The sequence below is a fragment of the Oncorhynchus keta genome, unplaced genomic scaffold, assembly GCF_023373465.1.
Source record: "Oncorhynchus keta strain PuntledgeMale-10-30-2019 unplaced genomic scaffold, Oket_V2 Un_contig_6068_pilon_pilon, whole genome shotgun sequence".
Lineage (NCBI taxonomy): Eukaryota > Metazoa > Chordata > Actinopteri > Salmoniformes > Salmonidae > Oncorhynchus > Oncorhynchus keta.
Window position 1 is genome coordinate 162,354 of NW_026288658.1, and position 18,133 is coordinate 180,486.

General features: G+C 40.6%; 1 protein-coding gene and 1 long non-coding RNA gene across 4 annotated transcripts; both read left to right on the forward strand.

The window, feature by feature from the left end:
* Positions 1–1,497: 1,497 nt before the first annotated feature.
* Positions 1,498–17,915, forward strand: LOC127925677 (zinc finger protein 271-like). The gene is made up of 2 exons (XM_052510735.1): positions 1,498–1,938; positions 14,304–17,915. Exons 1-2 carry the CDS (start codon positions 1,707–1,709, stop codon positions 15,422–15,424), a joined length of 1,353 nt encoding a protein of 450 aa, XP_052366695.1. The 5' UTR covers positions 1,498–1,706; the 3' UTR covers positions 15,425–17,915.
* On the forward strand, positions 11,763–12,956 carry LOC127925678 (uncharacterized). Of its 3 annotated transcripts, none has more exons than XR_008121927.1 (3): positions 11,763–12,235; positions 12,590–12,630; positions 12,931–12,956. It is a non-coding gene; the product is annotated as an uncharacterized LOC127925678 (long non-coding RNA). The 3 variants fall into 3 exon arrangements; XR_008121925.1 differs by lacking the exon at positions 12,931–12,956 and adding an exon at positions 12,745–12,770; XR_008121926.1 differs by lacking the exons at positions 12,590–12,630; positions 12,931–12,956 and adding exons at positions 12,648–12,707; positions 12,745–12,770 and having other exon boundaries at positions 11,763–12,216.
* Positions 17,916–18,133: the final 218 nt, after the last annotated feature.

Below are 18,133 nucleotides of genomic sequence, written 5' to 3' on the forward strand. Positions count from 1 at the left end.
CCCCAGGAAGAGTAGCTGCTGCCTTGGCAGGAACTAATGGGGATCCATAATAAACCCCAGGAAGAGTAGCTGCTGCCTTGGCAGGAACTGATGGGGATCCATAATAAACCCCAGGAAGAGTAGCTGCTGCCTTGGCAGGAACTAATGGGGATCCATAATAAACCCCAGGAAGAGTAGCTGCTGCCTTGGCAGGAACTAATGGGGATCCATAATAAACCCCAGGAAGAGTAGCTGCTGCCTTGGCAGGAACTAATGGGGATCCATAATAAACCCCAGGAAGAGTAGCTGCTGCCTTGGCAGGAACTAATGGGGATACATAATAAATACAAATACTTGTATCAATATTTGTGCGTCTCTTTACTCTTAGATTCTAAAATGGTAATTAGCATCAAAGTAGACGACATGCAAGACTACAAATCCCTGCAAGCTCCTGCATGTCATCTCTAGCCGACACCTTTCACAGAACAGTTCACTGATTTGTCCATTGAAATACATTTGGACAATTTAATCATTGCTACATTAAGGCCTGATTGGTGGACTGCTGCAGAGATGGTTGTCCTTCTGGAAGGTTCTCCCATCTCCACAGAGGAACTCTGGAGCTTTTTCAGAGTGAACATCGGGTTCTTGTTCATCTCCCTGACCAAGGCCCTTCTCCCCAGATTTCTCAGTTTGGCCAGGCGTCTATCTCTAGGAAGAGTCTTGGTGGTTCCAATCTTCTTCCTTTTAAGAATGATGGAGGCCACTGTGTTCTTGGGGACCTTCAATGCTGAAAACATTTTTTTGGTACCTTTCCCAGATCTGTGCCTCGACACAGTCCTTTCTCAGAGCTCTATGGACAATTCCTTTGACCTCATGGCGTGGTTTTTGCTCTGACATGCACTCTAAACTGTGGGACCTTATATAGACAGGTCTGTGCCTTTCCAAATCCTGTCCAATCAATTGAATTTACCACAATTGGACTCTAATCGAGTTGTAGAAACATCTCAAGGATGATCAATGTAATCAGGATGCATCGAGTTTCAATTTCGAGGTTCATAGCAAAGGGTCTGAATACCCAAGTAAATACATTTATAAAATCTCTAAAAACCTGTTTTCGGTTTGTCTTTATGGGGTATTGTCTGTAGATTGGGGTCAACATTACTCCAAAGGATTTGAATTTGTTAAAAGTCCATTTTGATACAGAAACACTAAACCATAATTTAGATTTATTAAGAATTTTGCCTCTGGGGTCAAAATTATTCATGTCAGAAGTATGGTTCAATGAAAATGTGTACTGGATGTAAAGTTTGTTTTAAATTCTCACTAATTAAACACAAATCAATCAACACATGTTTCTTTTTGAACGACTTGATATAATATTAAACTTTTATTTAATAAATGAAAAATAAACTTTTGGTTCCTCAACTGCGTTGCCCACTCCAGTCATCAGATGGCGATGTGCGTCTTTTAGGTTCCGGCGACGCTGCTAGTGTGACGTATAATGTAGTCGACGCTCCTTCAACAACAACAGCGAGTCAGACACCTCGGTAGCTTTCTAGCAAACATAGCTACAACATTCACGCTCTTTACACTGTTTTGGTGTATATTCGCGCTGTGTATTAAACACACTTCTGTCGTATGTACTTGATGACCCACTTAATTATATATTTACATTGTTTGTCAGCTAGCTGGTTTGCTACGTTAGCTTAGAACTAGGCTAGTCGCTAATGCTAACATCTCCGACCATGAGTTCACCAAGCTGCTCTCCTCCTGATAAAGAAGCTCTCATCAAAGAGGAGGAGGAAGAGGAAGCTGTTACAATACAAAAACAAGTAGAGGGTGAGGCTGTTACCGTGAAAGAAGAAGAGAAAGACGTTTCAGTGAAAGAAGAGGAGGAAGAGGAGGAGATGACTGTCACATTGGAGGAAGAAGAGGAGGTTGGAGATCTGTTTAACACCAGTAAGTACCGTCTCTGCAGTCGTTGAACCAATATGCAGTAAAGGGGTTCTACACTTTAATGTTGTTCTGTAGGAATGGCTGAAGCTGCACTGTAACGTGTAGAACATCAAGAGTGGGCCAACAATTGATCAAATGCATCCAATGCATGAACTACTGTAGTCCTCAATATCTCCTATTAGATTAGCCTGTAGTCTTAAAGGGGCAATCAGCAGTTGTTACATCCATTTTGGGACTTATACATTAATGATATGTGCCCATTGTTTCTTGAAGAAATCACTTATAAATGCCTCATGAGCTTAGGTCAACTGTCGTACCCCATCAGAACTCCAAAATATAAGCTTTCTTTTACTCCAATGTTTGTCAGTAAATATAAACGAACACTGTATATCCTCAAAACATGGTTAAAACAATAATGTTGATGTCATGGATGGTTGCATTTCTCCAGCCCCATCCCTTTTTACCGGCAGGGAGTTCGCTTTGTGATTGCTGCCCCCGTTACTCCTCAAGGTCCAAGGACTGTTTCTTTCAGAGGTAGACTGGCTCTGGCAGCCGTCACATATTCATGTGATTGCTGCCCCCGTTACTCCTCAAGGTCCAAGGACTGTTTCTTTCAGAGGTAGACTGGCTCTGGCAGCCGTCAAATATTCCATCTAAATGTGAATCCATAATCAATCAATTTGCGATACGTTTCTACAAACAAATTGCTGTACTCACATAATACTTTCATATCACATCAAAATAATTTCACATAATACTTTCATATCACATCAAAATAATTTCACATAATACTTTCATATCACATCAAAATAATTTCACATAATACTTTAATATCACATCAAAATAATTTCACATAATACTTTAATATCACATCAAAATAATTTCACATAATACTTTCATATCACATCAAAATAATTTCACATGATACTTTCATATCACATCAAAATAGGTAACCAGTTGCGACGCCCCAAATGGTAAACCAAATTAGTTTCTCGTAATTTCTCCTTCCTTCAGGCTGCTTTTTCTTCTTTGGACTTTATATGGCGGTTGGCAACCAACTTTAAGGTGCATTACCACCATCAACTGGACTGGAGTGTAGACCTCAGTTCATCTTTCAATCTCCCACGTGGGTATATACCAAGACATTCATGAAGAGGGCACAACAAAATCTTTTCCCCCTCAGGAGACTGAAAAGATTTGCCATGGGTCCCCAGATCCTCAAAAGTTAATTCAGCTGCACCATTGAGAGCATCCTGACCGGTTGCATCACCGCCTGGTGTGGCAACTGCTCGGCATCTGACCCTAAGGCACTACAGAGGGTAGTGCGTAAGGCCCAGTACATCACTGGGGTCAAGCTTCCTTCCATCCAGGACCTATATACTAGGTGGTGTCAGAGGAAAGCCCACAAAATTGTCAGAGACTCCAGTCACCCAAGTCATAGACTGTTTTCTCTGCTAACCCACGGCAAGCGGCACCAGAGTGCCAAGTCTAGGACCAAAAGCCTCCTCAACAGCTTCTACCCCCAAGCCATAAGATGCTGAACAATTCATAAAATCACCACCGGATAATTGACATTGAACCCCCCCCCCTCTCTTTTGTGCACTGCTACTACTCACTGGTTGTTTGTTACCTATGCATAGTCACTACGCCCCCACCTTCATGTACAGATTACCTCAACTAGCCTGTACCCCTGCACATTGACTCTGTACCGGTGCCCCCTGTATATAGCCTCCACATTGACTCGGTACCGGTACCCCCTGTATATAGCCTCCACATGGACTCTGTACTCGGTACCCCCTGTATATAGCCTCCACACTGACTGTACCGGTACCCCCTGTATATAGCCTCCACACTGACTCTGTACTGGTGCCCCTGTATATAGCCTCCACATTCTCATTGTGTTACTTTATATTATGACTTTTATTTCGGTACCCCCTGTATATAGCCTCCACATTGACTCTGTAAGGGCTTGTAGTAAAGCATTTCTCTGTACCCCCTGTATATAGCCTCCACACTGACTTGTAAAACCCCCTGTTTAGCCTCCACACTCTCTGAACCTGGTACCCCCTGTATATAGCCTCCACATTGACTGGGACCGGTGCCCCCTGTATATAGCCTCCACACTGACTCGGTATATATGACTTCACCAGAAATACCTCCACACTGACTCGGTATATAGCCTCCACACTGACTCGGTATATAGCCTCCACACTGACTCGGTATATAGCCTCCACACTGACTCTGTACCGGTGCCCCTCTATATTGCCTGTTATTGTTATTCTCATTGTGTTACTTTTTATTATGACTTTTTATTTTAGTCTACTTGGTAAACGTTTTCTTCTTCTTGAACTGCACTGTTGGTTAAGGGCTTGTAAGTAAAGCATTTCTCTGTAAAGTCTAAGTTGGTTTCTTGACGGATTTGAAAAAAACGTTTCGTCATAAAACACTCTTTTTTTTCTGAACCTGGTGGCTGGTAAACGCTGCCATGGGATGGCAATGTATCAAATAGACCTAGCTTGTGTATCACTATGACTTCACCAGAAATACTTTAAGAAATGAGGATATTGGAAACTCCTTTCGATTCGTATTAACAGCTTAATGAAAAGAATATTGGCATGAATTACCCATGAATTGTGAACAAGAAGCACAACATTACAAATATTTTCAGAGATGTGAGATAATTAACTTGTTCCCTGTAATATCGTGTAGCTTTGCAATCGTAACATTACGTACTTTCAAGGTCAATAGGCCTGTTTCTCGACTCATACCCTGACTTTAAAAAGGGAATTCGTGAGAATTAGCTTAGGAACTGCGTGTCACAGCATGACAATCTGAACGCGATTCGTCGACAGTCTCTATATACGCTTTGACATTTTCTGGAATAGGTTTTATTTGAAAACATTTTTTGTTTACTTGCCTGTTTATTGAATTTGGAATGCACTGTACTGTTCATCTCTGAAACTCACTGAGATAATTCCTTTTATACAGCAGTAGCAATACAGGGATATAAGATCTACAGAAAATATAGGAATGCTTATGGGGGAGCTGTTGCTGTATACAATCGGAAAGTAGTATGACCCCTTATGGGGAAGTAGTATGACCCCTTATGGGGAGTAGTATGACCCCTTATGGGAAAGTAGTATGACCCCTTATGGGAAAGTAGTATGACCCCTTATGGGAAAGTAGTATGACCCCTTATGGGGGAGTAGTATGACCCCTTATGGGGGAGTAGTATGACCCCTTATGGGAAAGTAGTATGACCCCTTATGGGAAAGTAGTATGACCCCTTATGGGGGAAAGTAGTATGACCCCTTATGGGAAAGTAGTATGACCCCTTATGGGAAAGTAGTATGACCCCTTATGGGAAAGTAGTATGACCCCTTATGGGAAAGTAGTATGACCCCTTATGGGAAAGTAGTATGACCCCTTATGGGGGAGTAGTATGACCCCTTATGGGAAAGTAGTATGACCCCTTATGGGAAAGTAGTATGACCCCTTATGGGGAGTAGTATGACCCCTTATGGGAAAGTAGTATGACCCCTTATGGGGGAGTAGTATGACCCCTTATGGGAAAGTAGTATGACCCCTTATGGGAAAGTAGTATGACCCCTTATGGGGGTATGACCCCTTAGTAGTATGACCCCTTATGGGGGAGCTGTTGCTGTATACAATTGGAAAGTAGTATGACCCCTTATGGGGGAGTAGTATGACCCCTTATGGGAAAGTAGTATGACCCCCCCTTATGGGGGAGTAGTATGACCCCTTATGGGGGAGTAGTATGACCCCTTATGGGAGTATGAAGTAGTATGACCCCTTATGGGGGAGCTACCCTTATGGGAAAGTAGTTGACCCCTTATGGGGAGTATGACCCCTTATGGGAAAGTAGTATGACCCCTTATGGGAAAGTAGTATGACCCCTTATGGGAAAGTAGTATGACCCCTTATGGGAGTAGTATGACCCCTTATGGGAAAGTAGTATGACCCCTTATGGGGAGTAGTATGTATGACCCCTTATGGGGGGACCCCTGTAAGTAGTATGACCCCTTATGGGGAAGTAGTATGACCCCTTATGGGAAAGTAGTATGACCCCTTATGGGAAAGTAGTATGACCCCTTATGGGAAAGTAGTATGACCCCTTATGGGGAAGTAGTATGACCCCTTATGGGGAAGTAGTATGACCCCTTATGGGAAAGTAGTATGACCCCTTATGGGGGAGCTGTTGCTGTATACAATCGGAAAGTAGTATGACCCCTTGACTTTTTCCACATTTTGTTTAAAGCCTTATTCTAAAATTGATTCAATAATTTTTTCCCTTTCATTTAGCAAATGTATTTGGCACACCTGCATTTGGGGAGTTTCTCCCATCCTTCTCTGCAGATCCTCTCTTGCTCTGTCAGGTTGGATGGGGAACATCACTGCACAGCTATGTTTACATCTCTCCAGAGATGTTAGATTGGGCTCAAATCCGGGCTCTGGCTTGGCCACTCAAGGACAATCAGAGACTTGTCCCGAAGCCACTCCTGTGTTGTCTTGGTTGTGTGCTTAAAACCTCTTACAGCTCCCCCCTACTTTGTGCAATTTCCGCCTGAAGACCCAAATCTACCAGCCTGTAGCTCAGGCACAGAACCAAGGATATGCATATATCAAATCTAACAGCCTGTAGCTCAGGCACAGAACCAAGGATATGCATATATCAAATCTAACAGCCTGTAGCTCAGGCACAGAACCAAGGATATGCATATATCAAATCTACCAGCCTGTAGCTCAGGCACAGAACCAAGGATATGCATATATCAAATCTAACAGCCTGTAGCTCAGGCACAGAACCAAGGATATGCATATATCAAATCTAACAGCCTGTAGCTCAGGCACAGAACCAAGGATATGCATATATCAAATCTACCAGCCTGTAGCTCAGGCACAGAACCAAGGATATGCATATATCAAATCTAACAGCCTGTAGCTCAGGCACAGAACCAAGGATATGCATATATCAAATCTACCAGCCTGTAGCTCAGGCACAGAACCAAGGATATGCATATATCAAATCTAACAGCCTGTAGCTCAGGCACAGAACCAAGGATATGCATATATCAAATCTACCAGCCTGTAGCTCAGGCACAGAACCAAGGATATGCATATTGGTACCATTTGAAAGAAAACACTCTGAAGTTTGTGTACATGTGAATTGAATGTAGGAGAATATAACACAATAGATCGATCTGGTTTAGATGAAACAATGAAAAAAACATATGTTTTTTATTTTTGTATCATCATCTTTAAAATGAACAAGATAAAACAAACATTCAGATAGGATGATGGGGACAATTTCAGTGAAAAACATAAGAGGGCAACAGTACTTGTGCAAAGTTTCAGAATGATAACTTCCAAAATGAGTGTGCTACATGACATTTATCATGAAGTCACCCAGGTGTCCCACACAAGAAACCCAAATATACCCAAGTGGCCAAATTGGTGAAGGTATACATTTAGAAACAAATAACTATATACAAAATACCAAGATGGTATTCTAATTGATTTAAAAATATATGAAGAAATATATATATATATATATATATGTATGTGTGTATATATATATATATGTATGTGTGTATATATATATATATACAAAATAACATGGGTAACTATTTACACACTTTCAATATTTGGAAGACCCTCAGTCCTCTAGCAAATCAAATCAATTTATATAGCCCCAGCCTAAAACCCCAAACAGCAAGCAACGCAGGTGGAGAAGCACGGTGGCTAGGAAAAACTCCCTAGAAAGGCAAAAAGGTGGACTGGGGACAGCAAGGAGTCATCATGCCAGGTAGTCCTGGCGCATGGTCCTAGGGCTCAGGTCCTCCGAGAGAGAAAGAGAGAATTAGAGAGAGCATACTTAAATTCACACAGGACACCGGATAAGACTCCCATTTGGAGTCTGTGTCACTGTGAAAGAAAATGGTCAGTTAGAATAGTTGCACATATGAGCCCTGTATCAGCAGGTATAATAAACAGATATATATATATATAGAGAGAGAGAGAGAGTACAGGGAACATAAGGTTGAATATATTATTATGACCAGCTTGATCTACTGTCTCTTTTATATTCTGACATTTCAGCTAGATCTACTGTCTCCATTTCACTTTGGCCATTGATGTGGTCCTGCCCTCTCCTCAACAGCCTCAAATAGGCTATTTCATGTGGGTTGGGGTGGGGCGGCAGACACACGCATCTCACATTTCATGACATTACAAATATTGCTTCTAAAATAAATAAAAAATCACAAATAATATTTTATATTATTAATTTCAAACAAGGGCATTAGCATGATAAGAACTTACCAGTCCAAAACGATGTCCACTCCCGTTCAAAAAATATTCCTCCACAATCGCTAAATGAATCGTCCTACAACAATCTCTGTCTCACCTTCCCAATCAATTTATTCCAAAGTTGTGTGTACATCTGTATATCTAGACTTAGATTTAGCTTTCCCTGAGTTAGTCGCCATAATGATTGATATATAAACAGCTGAATCTGCGCGTTCACCAAACAATGCAGAGCGTAATATGTGTTTCTCCTTCCGGTATGAAACATCAATAGCGAATCACTCTCTTTACGCTGGAGCTTACTACATGGGTTGGTCTTGCAACACATAAACATGGCGTATTGCCGTTTAGCTCAGCTCATTGGCTTTCTACCCAGCTAGATTTCAAGACGATCAGTGGTCATTGGGTTAAAAGACAGTCAATCAACGAAACAGCGGGCAAATCATTGGTGCACAATGATGTCATTACTTGTTGTCTTCAAATCAGTTTCTTTCAGTCAATACATCCCGCGAAATGGCCCATAAGGTTTGATTGTATTACAGATAAACCAGTTGATTGCAGTGAATCCAAACATGACTGGAAAAGTCACGTTCTGTGTGAGTTATTTACCTGGAATGTGTCTTCGAAAATGGAATGAGACGTAATTCACGACACAAGCAGTTCACAAAATGTTTCGTGTTAGGCTAAAAACAGATTTTATCAAACAAACGATCATTAATTGTGTAACAATGAGCATTGGAATTGCAAGCAGATGAAGATTGTCAAAGGTAAACAATTTATTTTAATGCAGGTTGTGATTATGTTATGCTTGTGCTGGTTAAAATGTTTTTTTTTTATGGGGCTCTATGCTCAGATAATCACATCATATTCTTTCGCAGTAAATCCTTTCTTAAATCTGACAACGCAGTTGGATTAGCAAGATTCTAGGCTTTCGATACATGTGAGACACTTGTATTTTCATGAATGTTTTATATTGGTGGAGTGCTGCAGAGATGGTTGTCCTCCTGGAAGATTCTCCCATCTCCACAGAGGAACTTTGGAGCTCTGTCAGAGTGACCATCAGGTTTTTGGTCACCTCCCTGACCAAGGCCCTTCTCAGTTTGGCTGGGTGACCAGCTCTAGGAAGAGTATTCCATTTAAGAATGATGGAGGCCACTGTGTTCTTAGGGACCTTCAATGCTGCAGAATTTTTTTGGTACCCTTTCCCAGATCTGTGCCTCGACACAATCCTGTCTCGGAGCTCTAAGGACAATTCCTTCGACCTCATTGCTTGGTTTTTGCTCTGACATGCACTGTCAACTCTTGGACCTTATATAGACAGGTGTGCCTTTCAAATCATATCCAATCAATTGAATTTACCACACACTGAACAAGTTGTAGATACATCTCAAGGATGGTTAATGGAAACAGGGTGCACCTGAAAGTCTCATAGCAAAGGGTCTGAATACGTATGTAAATAAGGTATTTCTGTTTTTTACCTGTTTCACTTTGTCATTATTGTGTGTCGATTACTGAGGATTCTGTTTTTTAAATACATTTTAAAATAAAGCTGTAACGTAACAAATGTGGAAAAGGGGAGGGGTCTTGTTACAGGAATTAAATTGCTCTATGTTTTAATACCCAATCAAAATTAGACACTCTGTCAATTCATAAGGATTTGTAAGACCCTTATTCTATAATAATGGAAAGAGCCCAGTCTTAAAGTCAATCGGCAGAGTTTATTCACGAGAGTACTGAACACGATACAGTTTACCACAGGTTATAAACTGAAAATGACGTCATTAGTTTCAGCACCAACCGGTGTCATCTCCGTTCCAGTACAAAGGCTGTATCTCAAGCCTTCCCACATCAGTCTCCCTACCAATTTAATATAATTTACGAGCCAAGGTCTTCTCGTGTAGATAAGCATTCTAGCCAGGCTGAAGATATCGTTCATTCATTCCTACCAAGGAACAGACCGTCATTGTTCTAACTCTTGACCACATTCACACACATTATATTCAGTACTGGGATCAAGAAAGAAAACTCATACATATACAGCAACATAATAGTATTCTGATCAGTACATATACAGTAACATAATAGTATTTGGATTAGTACATATACAGTAAAATAATAGTATTCTGATTAGTCAGTCCTGATTGAAATGTATACATAATTAGTCATCATTGATAAAAATTCCCTTAACAGGTCTGAACTTTCTGAATGAACTATGTTTGATTTAAAATGTAGGGTTAGGGTTAGTGTAGGGTTAACCCTAACCCTAATTCACAACCCTAACCCCACAGCCGGTTGTAAACACAGCCTGGACTCGAACCGGGGTGTCTGTAGTGACGCCTCAAGCACTGAGATGCAGTGTCTTAGACCGCTGCACCACTCAGGAACCCCAAAATCACGTTCTAGTGCTGTCCCCACCTAAAATAAATCTCGGTCAACCAAGAGTCATTCTACTACATGATTGGTTGAAATGTTGTTTGTATTTGTCCATATATATACCCACCTTTATGTGTTTTAAAATCAACTGTATGTACTGAACTGGTCTGATGCTTTAAGCATGCTGTTTGATCAAATAATTAAGACACACAAATGACTCGAGGGAGCAGAGATCAAGATAATCTAACCAGAAGGAGGAAAATTCAAATTCATTACTTAAAAATCATACAATGTGATTTTCTGGATTTTTGTTTTAGATTCCGTCTCTCAGAGTTGAAGTGTACCTATGATAAAAAAAAATTACAGTTTACATGCTTTGTAAGTAAAAGAACCTGCAAAATCGGCAGTGCATCAAATACTTGTTCTCCCCACTGTACCACCCACCACTGCGACCTGTATGCTCTTGTCGGATGGCCCTTGCTAAATATTTGTCGCCAAACCCATAGCAACACCCACGCGTAGCACGCGCTCCAGCTGATTTATCTCACTGGTCATCTCCTTTGGCCGCCTTTCCTTCCAGTTCTTTGCTGGCAATGACTGGAACGAATTGCGAAAATCTCTGAAGTTGAAGACTTATATCTCCCTCACTAACTTTAAGCATCAGCAATCTGAGCAGCTTCCCAATCACTGCAGCTGTACACAGCCCATCTGTAAATAGCCCATCCAACTGCCTACCTCATCCCCATGTTTTTAATTATTATTTTTTTTGCTCTTTTGCACACCAGTATATCTACTTGCACATCATCATCTGTGCTCCACGTGGTATTCTGCTTGATTTACTGTAGGCTCTCGTTAGTCTGTTTGCACACAGAGATACTTTGCTCATAATGTGTAGAGAACTGTTCCTTGATGGACAGGCTATTATACAACACACACAGATATTTTCCTTTATTCAGGACATTTAGAATGACAACACATTACAGAGTAGCCTTGTGGGATTATCCACAAAATTATCTGGTGATCAGGTTATGAAATGTCACGACAAAGACATTTTAGTTTCCATGTTTCACCTGAAATACTAAATGATTTTTCTGTATTTGTTGTTAGGTGAAGTAATGGGTCCTACAGTAGGTCTATGTTGTTGTTAGGTGAAGTTATGGGTCCTACAGTAGGTCTATGTTGTTGTTAGGTGAAGTTATGGGTCCTACAGTAGGTCTATGTTGTTGTTAGGTGAAGTTATGGGTCCTACAGTAGGTCTATGTTGTTATGGGTCCTACAGTAGGTCTATGTTGTTGTTAGTTGAAGTTATGGGTCCTACAGTAGGTCTATGTTGTTGTTAGGTGAAGTTATGGGTCCTACAGTAGGTCTATGTTGTTGTTAGGTGAAGTTATGGGTCCTACAGTAGGTCTATGTTGTTGTTAGGTGAAGTTATGGGTCCTACAGTAGGTCTATGTTGTTGTTAGGTGAAGTTATGGGTCCTACAGTAGGTCTATGTTGTTGTTAGGTGAAGTTATGGGTCCTACAGTAGGTCTATGTTGTTGTTATGGGTCCTACAGTAGGTCTATGTTGTTGTTAGTTGAAGTTATGGGTCCTACAGTAGGTCTATGTTGTTGTTAGGTGAAGTAATGGGTCCTACGGTAGGTCTATGTTGTTGTTAGGTGAAGTTATGGGTCCTACAGTAGGTCTATGTTGTCGTTAGGTGAAGTTATGGGTCCTACAGTAGGTCTATGTTATCGTTAGGTGAAGTTATGGGTCCTACAGTAGGTCTATGTTGTTATTAGGTGAAGTTATGGGTCCTACAGTAGGTCTATGTTGTTTTTATGGGTCCTACAGTAGGTCTATGTTGTTGTTAGGTGAAGTTATGGGTCCTACAGTAGGTCTATGTTATTGTTAGGTTATGGGTCCTACAGTAGGTCTATGTTGTTGTTAGGTGAAGTTATGGGTCCTACAGTAGGTCTATGTTGTTGTTAGGTGAAGTTATGGGTCCTACAGTAGGTCTATGTTGTTGTTAGGTTATGGGTCCTACAGTAGGTCTATGTTGTTGTTAGGTGAAGTTATGGGTCCTACAGTAGGTCTATGTTGTTGTTAGGTTTATGGGTCCTACAGTAGGTCTATGTTGTTGTTAGGTGAAGTTATGGGTCCTACAGTAGGTCTATGTTAGGTGAAGTTATGGGTGTAGGTCTATGTTGTTATGGGTCCTACAGTAGGTCTATGTTGTTACAGTAGGTCTATGTTGTTAGGTGAAGTTATGGGTCCTACAGTAGGTCTATGTTGTTTTTATGGGTCCTACAGTAGGTCTATGTTGTTGTTAGGTGAAGTTATGGGTCCTACAGTAGGTCTATGTTATTGTTAGGTGAAGTAATGGGTCCTACAGTAGGTCTATGTTGTTGTTAGTTGAAGTTTTGGGTCCTACAGTAGGTCTATGTTGTTGTTAGGTGAAGTTATGGGTCCTACAGTAGGTCTATGTTATTGTTATGGGTCCAACAGTAGGTCTATGTTGTTGTTAGGTGAAGTTATGGGTCCTACAGTAGGTCTATGTTGTTGTTAGGTGAAGTTATGGGTCCTACAGTAGGTCTATGTTGTTGTTTTTAGGTGAAGTTATGGGTCCTACAGTAGGTCTATGTTGTTGTTAGGTGAAGTTATGGGTCCTACAGTAGGTCTATGTTGTTGTTAGGTGAAGTTATGGGTCCTACAGTAGGTCTATGTTATTGTTATGGGTCCTACAGTAGGTCTATGTTGTTTTTAGGTGAAGTTATGGGTCCTACAGTAGGTCTATGTTATTGTTAGGTGAAGTAATGGGTCCTACAGTAGGTCTATGTTGTTGTTAGGTGAAGTTATGGGTCCTACAGTAGGTCTATGTTGTTGTTAGTAAAATCGTGAACAAACCCTCATTGTCAGGCTGATGGAAAAGACAAAGAGCATTTTACTGGTTGAAGTGTTTTTTAAGTACAAAGCGGTTGATTTGATTTGTGATGACGACACAAACATTATATTAAGCAGGACATTCAAACAAGCCTTATAATTATAATCCAAAGTAGTGTGAAATGCTCTCATAAGCAACCTGGACATGGAGGTTACTTCCCTGAGTTTTCCCCCATTCACATTCAGAATACATTGTGAAAAACTAAAATCTTTGCCCACCATTTTTGCTCCAGACAGATATATATCAATACTACATCCATAACTAGCGGGTTCCTCATTAGCAGATATACTACATCCATAACTAGTGGTTTCCTCATTAGCAGATATACTACATCCATAACTAGTGGTTTCCTCATTACCAGATATACTACATCCATAACTAGTGGTTTCCTCATTACCAGATATACTACATCCATAACTAGTGGTTTCCTCATTACCAGATATACTACATCCATAACTAGTGGTTTCCTCATTAGCAGATATACTACATCCATAACTAGCGGTTAGAGTTTCAACAACATGAATAACTTATTTATAGTCTACAATCTTAGATGTTACTACTAATGTGAAAACAAGACAAAATATGACTTCTTGCTCATTTTAAGACAACTGTCAAATCATTTTAACATTCATTACAGGCATGAATTGTTGTTCAACATCATGGCTACGCTGTTGGCATCACCTTTTACAGTGATTACCGCTGTTGTGGGCCTTTAATCATCTGTCTGACTTTGTTGTTCACACAGGAGAGAGACGGGACTATCGTGGATCCTCTGGGGAGCCTCAACAACCTCATGACGCTGAAGAGGCAGAGACAAGTTTCAATAAACACCTGCAGATATCCACAGGGAAAATAACTCATTGCTCCTCTGACCGTGGGAAGAGATTCACCTCATCAGGCATTACAATTCATCAGAGAACACACACAGGAGATAAATCATATAGCTGTGGTCAATGTGGGGAGAGTTTTGGTGCATCTTGCACTCTGACTCTACACCAGAGAACACACACAGGAGAGAAACCCTATAGCTGTGGTCAATGTGGGAAGAGATGGAGGACATCTGGCCAGCTAACATCACACCAGAGAACACACACAGGAGAGAAACCTTATAGCTGTGTTCAATGTGGGAAGAGTTTTGGTCAACCAACCAGCCTGATATCACACCAGAGAATTCACACAGGAGAGAAACCATATAGCTGTAATCAGTGTGGGAAGAGTTTTGGTCAATCAAGCGCTCTGACTCTACACCAGAGAATACACACAGGAGAGAAACCTTTTAGCTGTAATCAATGTGGGAAGAGTTTTACTCACAAAAGCACCCTGATATCACACCAGAGAATACACACAGGAGAGAAACCGTATAGCTGTGATGAATGTGGGAAGAATTTTGCTTTTTTGAGCAATCTGACTCTTCACCAGAGAACACACACAGGAGAGAAACCTCATTTCTGTGATCAATGTGGGAAGAATTTTACTCAGCTAAAAAGCCTGATATCACACCAGAGAACACACACAGGAGAGAAACCTTATAGCTGTGTTCAATGTGGGAGGAGTTTTTCTCAGTCAACCAGCCTGATATACCACCAGAGAATTCACACAGGAGAGAAACCTTATAGCTGTGGTCAATGTGGGAAGAGTTTTGGTCAATCAAGAGCTCTGACTCTACACCAGAGAATACACACAGGAGAGAAACCTTTTAGCTGTAATCAATGTGGGAAGAGTTTTACTCACAGAAGCACCCTGATATCACACCAGAGAATACACACAGGAGAGAAACCTTATAGCTGTGGTCAATGTGGGAAGAGTTTTGGTCAATCAAGAGCTCTGACTCTTCACCAGAGAACACACACAGGAGAGAAACCCTAAAGCTGTACTCAATGTGGGAAGTTTTTTTTTTTTTTTTTTTACATCTAGCCTTCTGAAGACACACCAGAGAACACACACAGGAGACATCTTATAGCTGTACTGTATGTGGGAAGAGTTTTGTTCAATCTAGCTCTCTGAAGATACACCAGAGAACACACAGGAGAGAAATCTCATAGCGTTGATCAGTGTGACCGGAGATACTCTGAAAAAATATCTCTGATCAAACATCAGAAAATACATACATGTCAATGATATGATGTCACACTGTAGAATGTTTTAACATTGTAGTAGGAGTATTTTAATGATGTCACAATGTAGAATGTTTTAACAGTGTAGTAGGAGTATTTTAATGATGTCACAATGTAGAATGTTTTAACATTGTAGTAGGAGTATTTTAATGATGTCACAATGTAGAATGTTGTAACAGTGTAGAAGGAGTATTTTAATGATGTCACAATGTAGAATGTTTTAACAGTGTAGTAGGAGTATTTTAATGATTTCACAATGTAGAATGTTGTAACATTGTAGTAGGAGTATTTTAATGATTTCACAATGTAGAATGTTGTAACATTGTAGTAGGAGTATTTTAATGATGTCACAATGTAGAATGTTGTAACAGTGTAGAAGGAGTATTTTAATGATTTACATTTACATTTACATTTAAGTAATTTAGCAGACGCTCTTATCCAGAGCGACTTACAAATTGGTGCATTCACCTTATGACATCCAGTGGAACAGCCACTTTACAATAGTGCATCTAAATCTTTTAAGGGGGGTGAGAAGGATTACTTTATCCTATCCTAGGATAAATGATGTCACAATGTAGAACCCTAAACGTTTGCCCCCTGTTCTATTGATTTCAGCATGATCTGGATATTAGCCTCAGGGGAAAATCCAGCCTCTGAAATGGAAGAGTACTATTTATGAGACTAAGTGACTAACAAAAAGATTTGTTACACTTACCACGTTGGTGACCCACTTGAGTCAAAATGCGGCGAGCTGTTTTCTACAAATGGTCCTCTAACCAGTGATGTACACATTATTCACAGATTCCGTGTGGTTTTTGAGCTGTTTTAACAGGATGTGCAACCTCATCTCCCTCCTCTCGGCACAATGGATTTCAACGTGATATCGATGAGTGATGACAAATAAGTGCATCACTCCAAAATGTAGCTAATATAATAAATGCCATTTAGCAGACGCTTTTATCCAAAGCGACTTACAGTCATGTGTGCATACATTCTACGTATGGGTGGTCCCGGGGATCGAACCCACTACCCTGGCGTTACAAGCGCCATGCTCTACCAACTGAGCTACAGAAGGACCAGCTGAATGTCTTCTGTAGGTTGTCCTCTAACTAGTGAGCTAAAAGATATCTCCCATTTCCATGTGTTTTTTTTAGATGTTAGTTTCAACAGCAAGTACAATCTGACCTCCCCCCTAATCGATATCAGTGATTTATTGCTACTTGTCAAAACAACAGCGTTTTTGGTGCTTGTGTCCATGATGAGGACAACTTAGTTTCTGATTGTTTCATGGTTGGGCAGTCAAAAAGATTTGTGTTTAGCCAGTGCGGTCCTTGGATCACACATTATTTTGACTTTGCGTATTAGAGATGAGTTATGTTCCAAGGGGACGAGAGTTCTAGAAGCAAGTGAGTTTTAGGAAGGGAAAAGAATACACTTGTTTTCTTGTTTTTAATTGTTGCCAGCCAGTAGACACCATGTTAATGTAGAATGTGAAGCATTGTAGTTGATTATAATGTGAAATGGAAGTTGTTGTCTGTTGGTGGTGATCATTCTTTTAAGGTGTTACAGTCTTTGGTTTCTCCATTTATGTTTTGAGGTTGGACGTTAGCACGTAGGGCGCACTGATTGGTGTCACCTCGTTAGTCAGTATGTGTTACACCTGATTTAGTGGGTCTCATGGTGGGTGACTTTTTTTGTCCCAGTTGTTGTTACTAGTCAACTTTCAGTGGACACAGAGCAAAACTGCAACATTATGTTATAATACTTTTATTAGATCAAATGGTTGTTTTATGCTACAGAATAGAGGGTTCTTAGAACTATTGTGTCTGTGTGTTCTACTGAGGATGGGCCTCTGGGAGATAACATTTACAGGAGATTTACAATGTCTTTTGGGTGATCTAACCTAAAGAGACAGCATTCCAGAGCATGAGTTAATGTTTCTGTTCTATACGGTACCAGGGAGAGATGACCCTGGTCTCTACACAAAGCGTACTGTTTTTACAGCAGCTACTGTCTGCTGAGAATGATATCTTTCATACAAATCTTAACCTTGTGACCTGTTCTATACATCTATTAGTCGTCATGTAGGTTGAAAAGCATCTATGAAAGACCTTTGTACTGTTGTCCCGTGGGTTGACCAGCCATCATTATCGTAAAGCACTCAATTGAATCTCTTTATATGTGTATGTTGTAATGACCTGCTCCCTTATTATTAAGTGAATAAAGATTTAATTTAAGAATAACTCTGACTTGTGTGATGAGTTCTCTCATTTGATATTAAAGAATTTAACCAGCACATTTGGGGATGTGAATCTTGACTTGGAAACCGCTTCTAACGACCTGGGTAAATGGTGCATGAGGAATCCCTCTAACTTGGGATGTCAGGGAGACCGCTTCTAACGAACTGGGTAAATGGTGCATGAGGAATCCCTCTAACTTGGGATGTCAGGGAGACCGCTTC

Excerpts from the sequence above, each read along its gene's own strand:
- LOC127925677 (XM_052510735.1), top strand. The coding sequence starts at position 1,707 with ATGCTAACATCTCCGACCATGAGTTCACCAAGCTGCTCTCCTCCTGAT. Across the intron at positions 1,939-14,303 it reads TGGAGATCTGTTTAACACCA|GAGAGAGACGGGACTATCGT; the intron begins GTAAGTACCGTC and ends TTGTTCACACAG.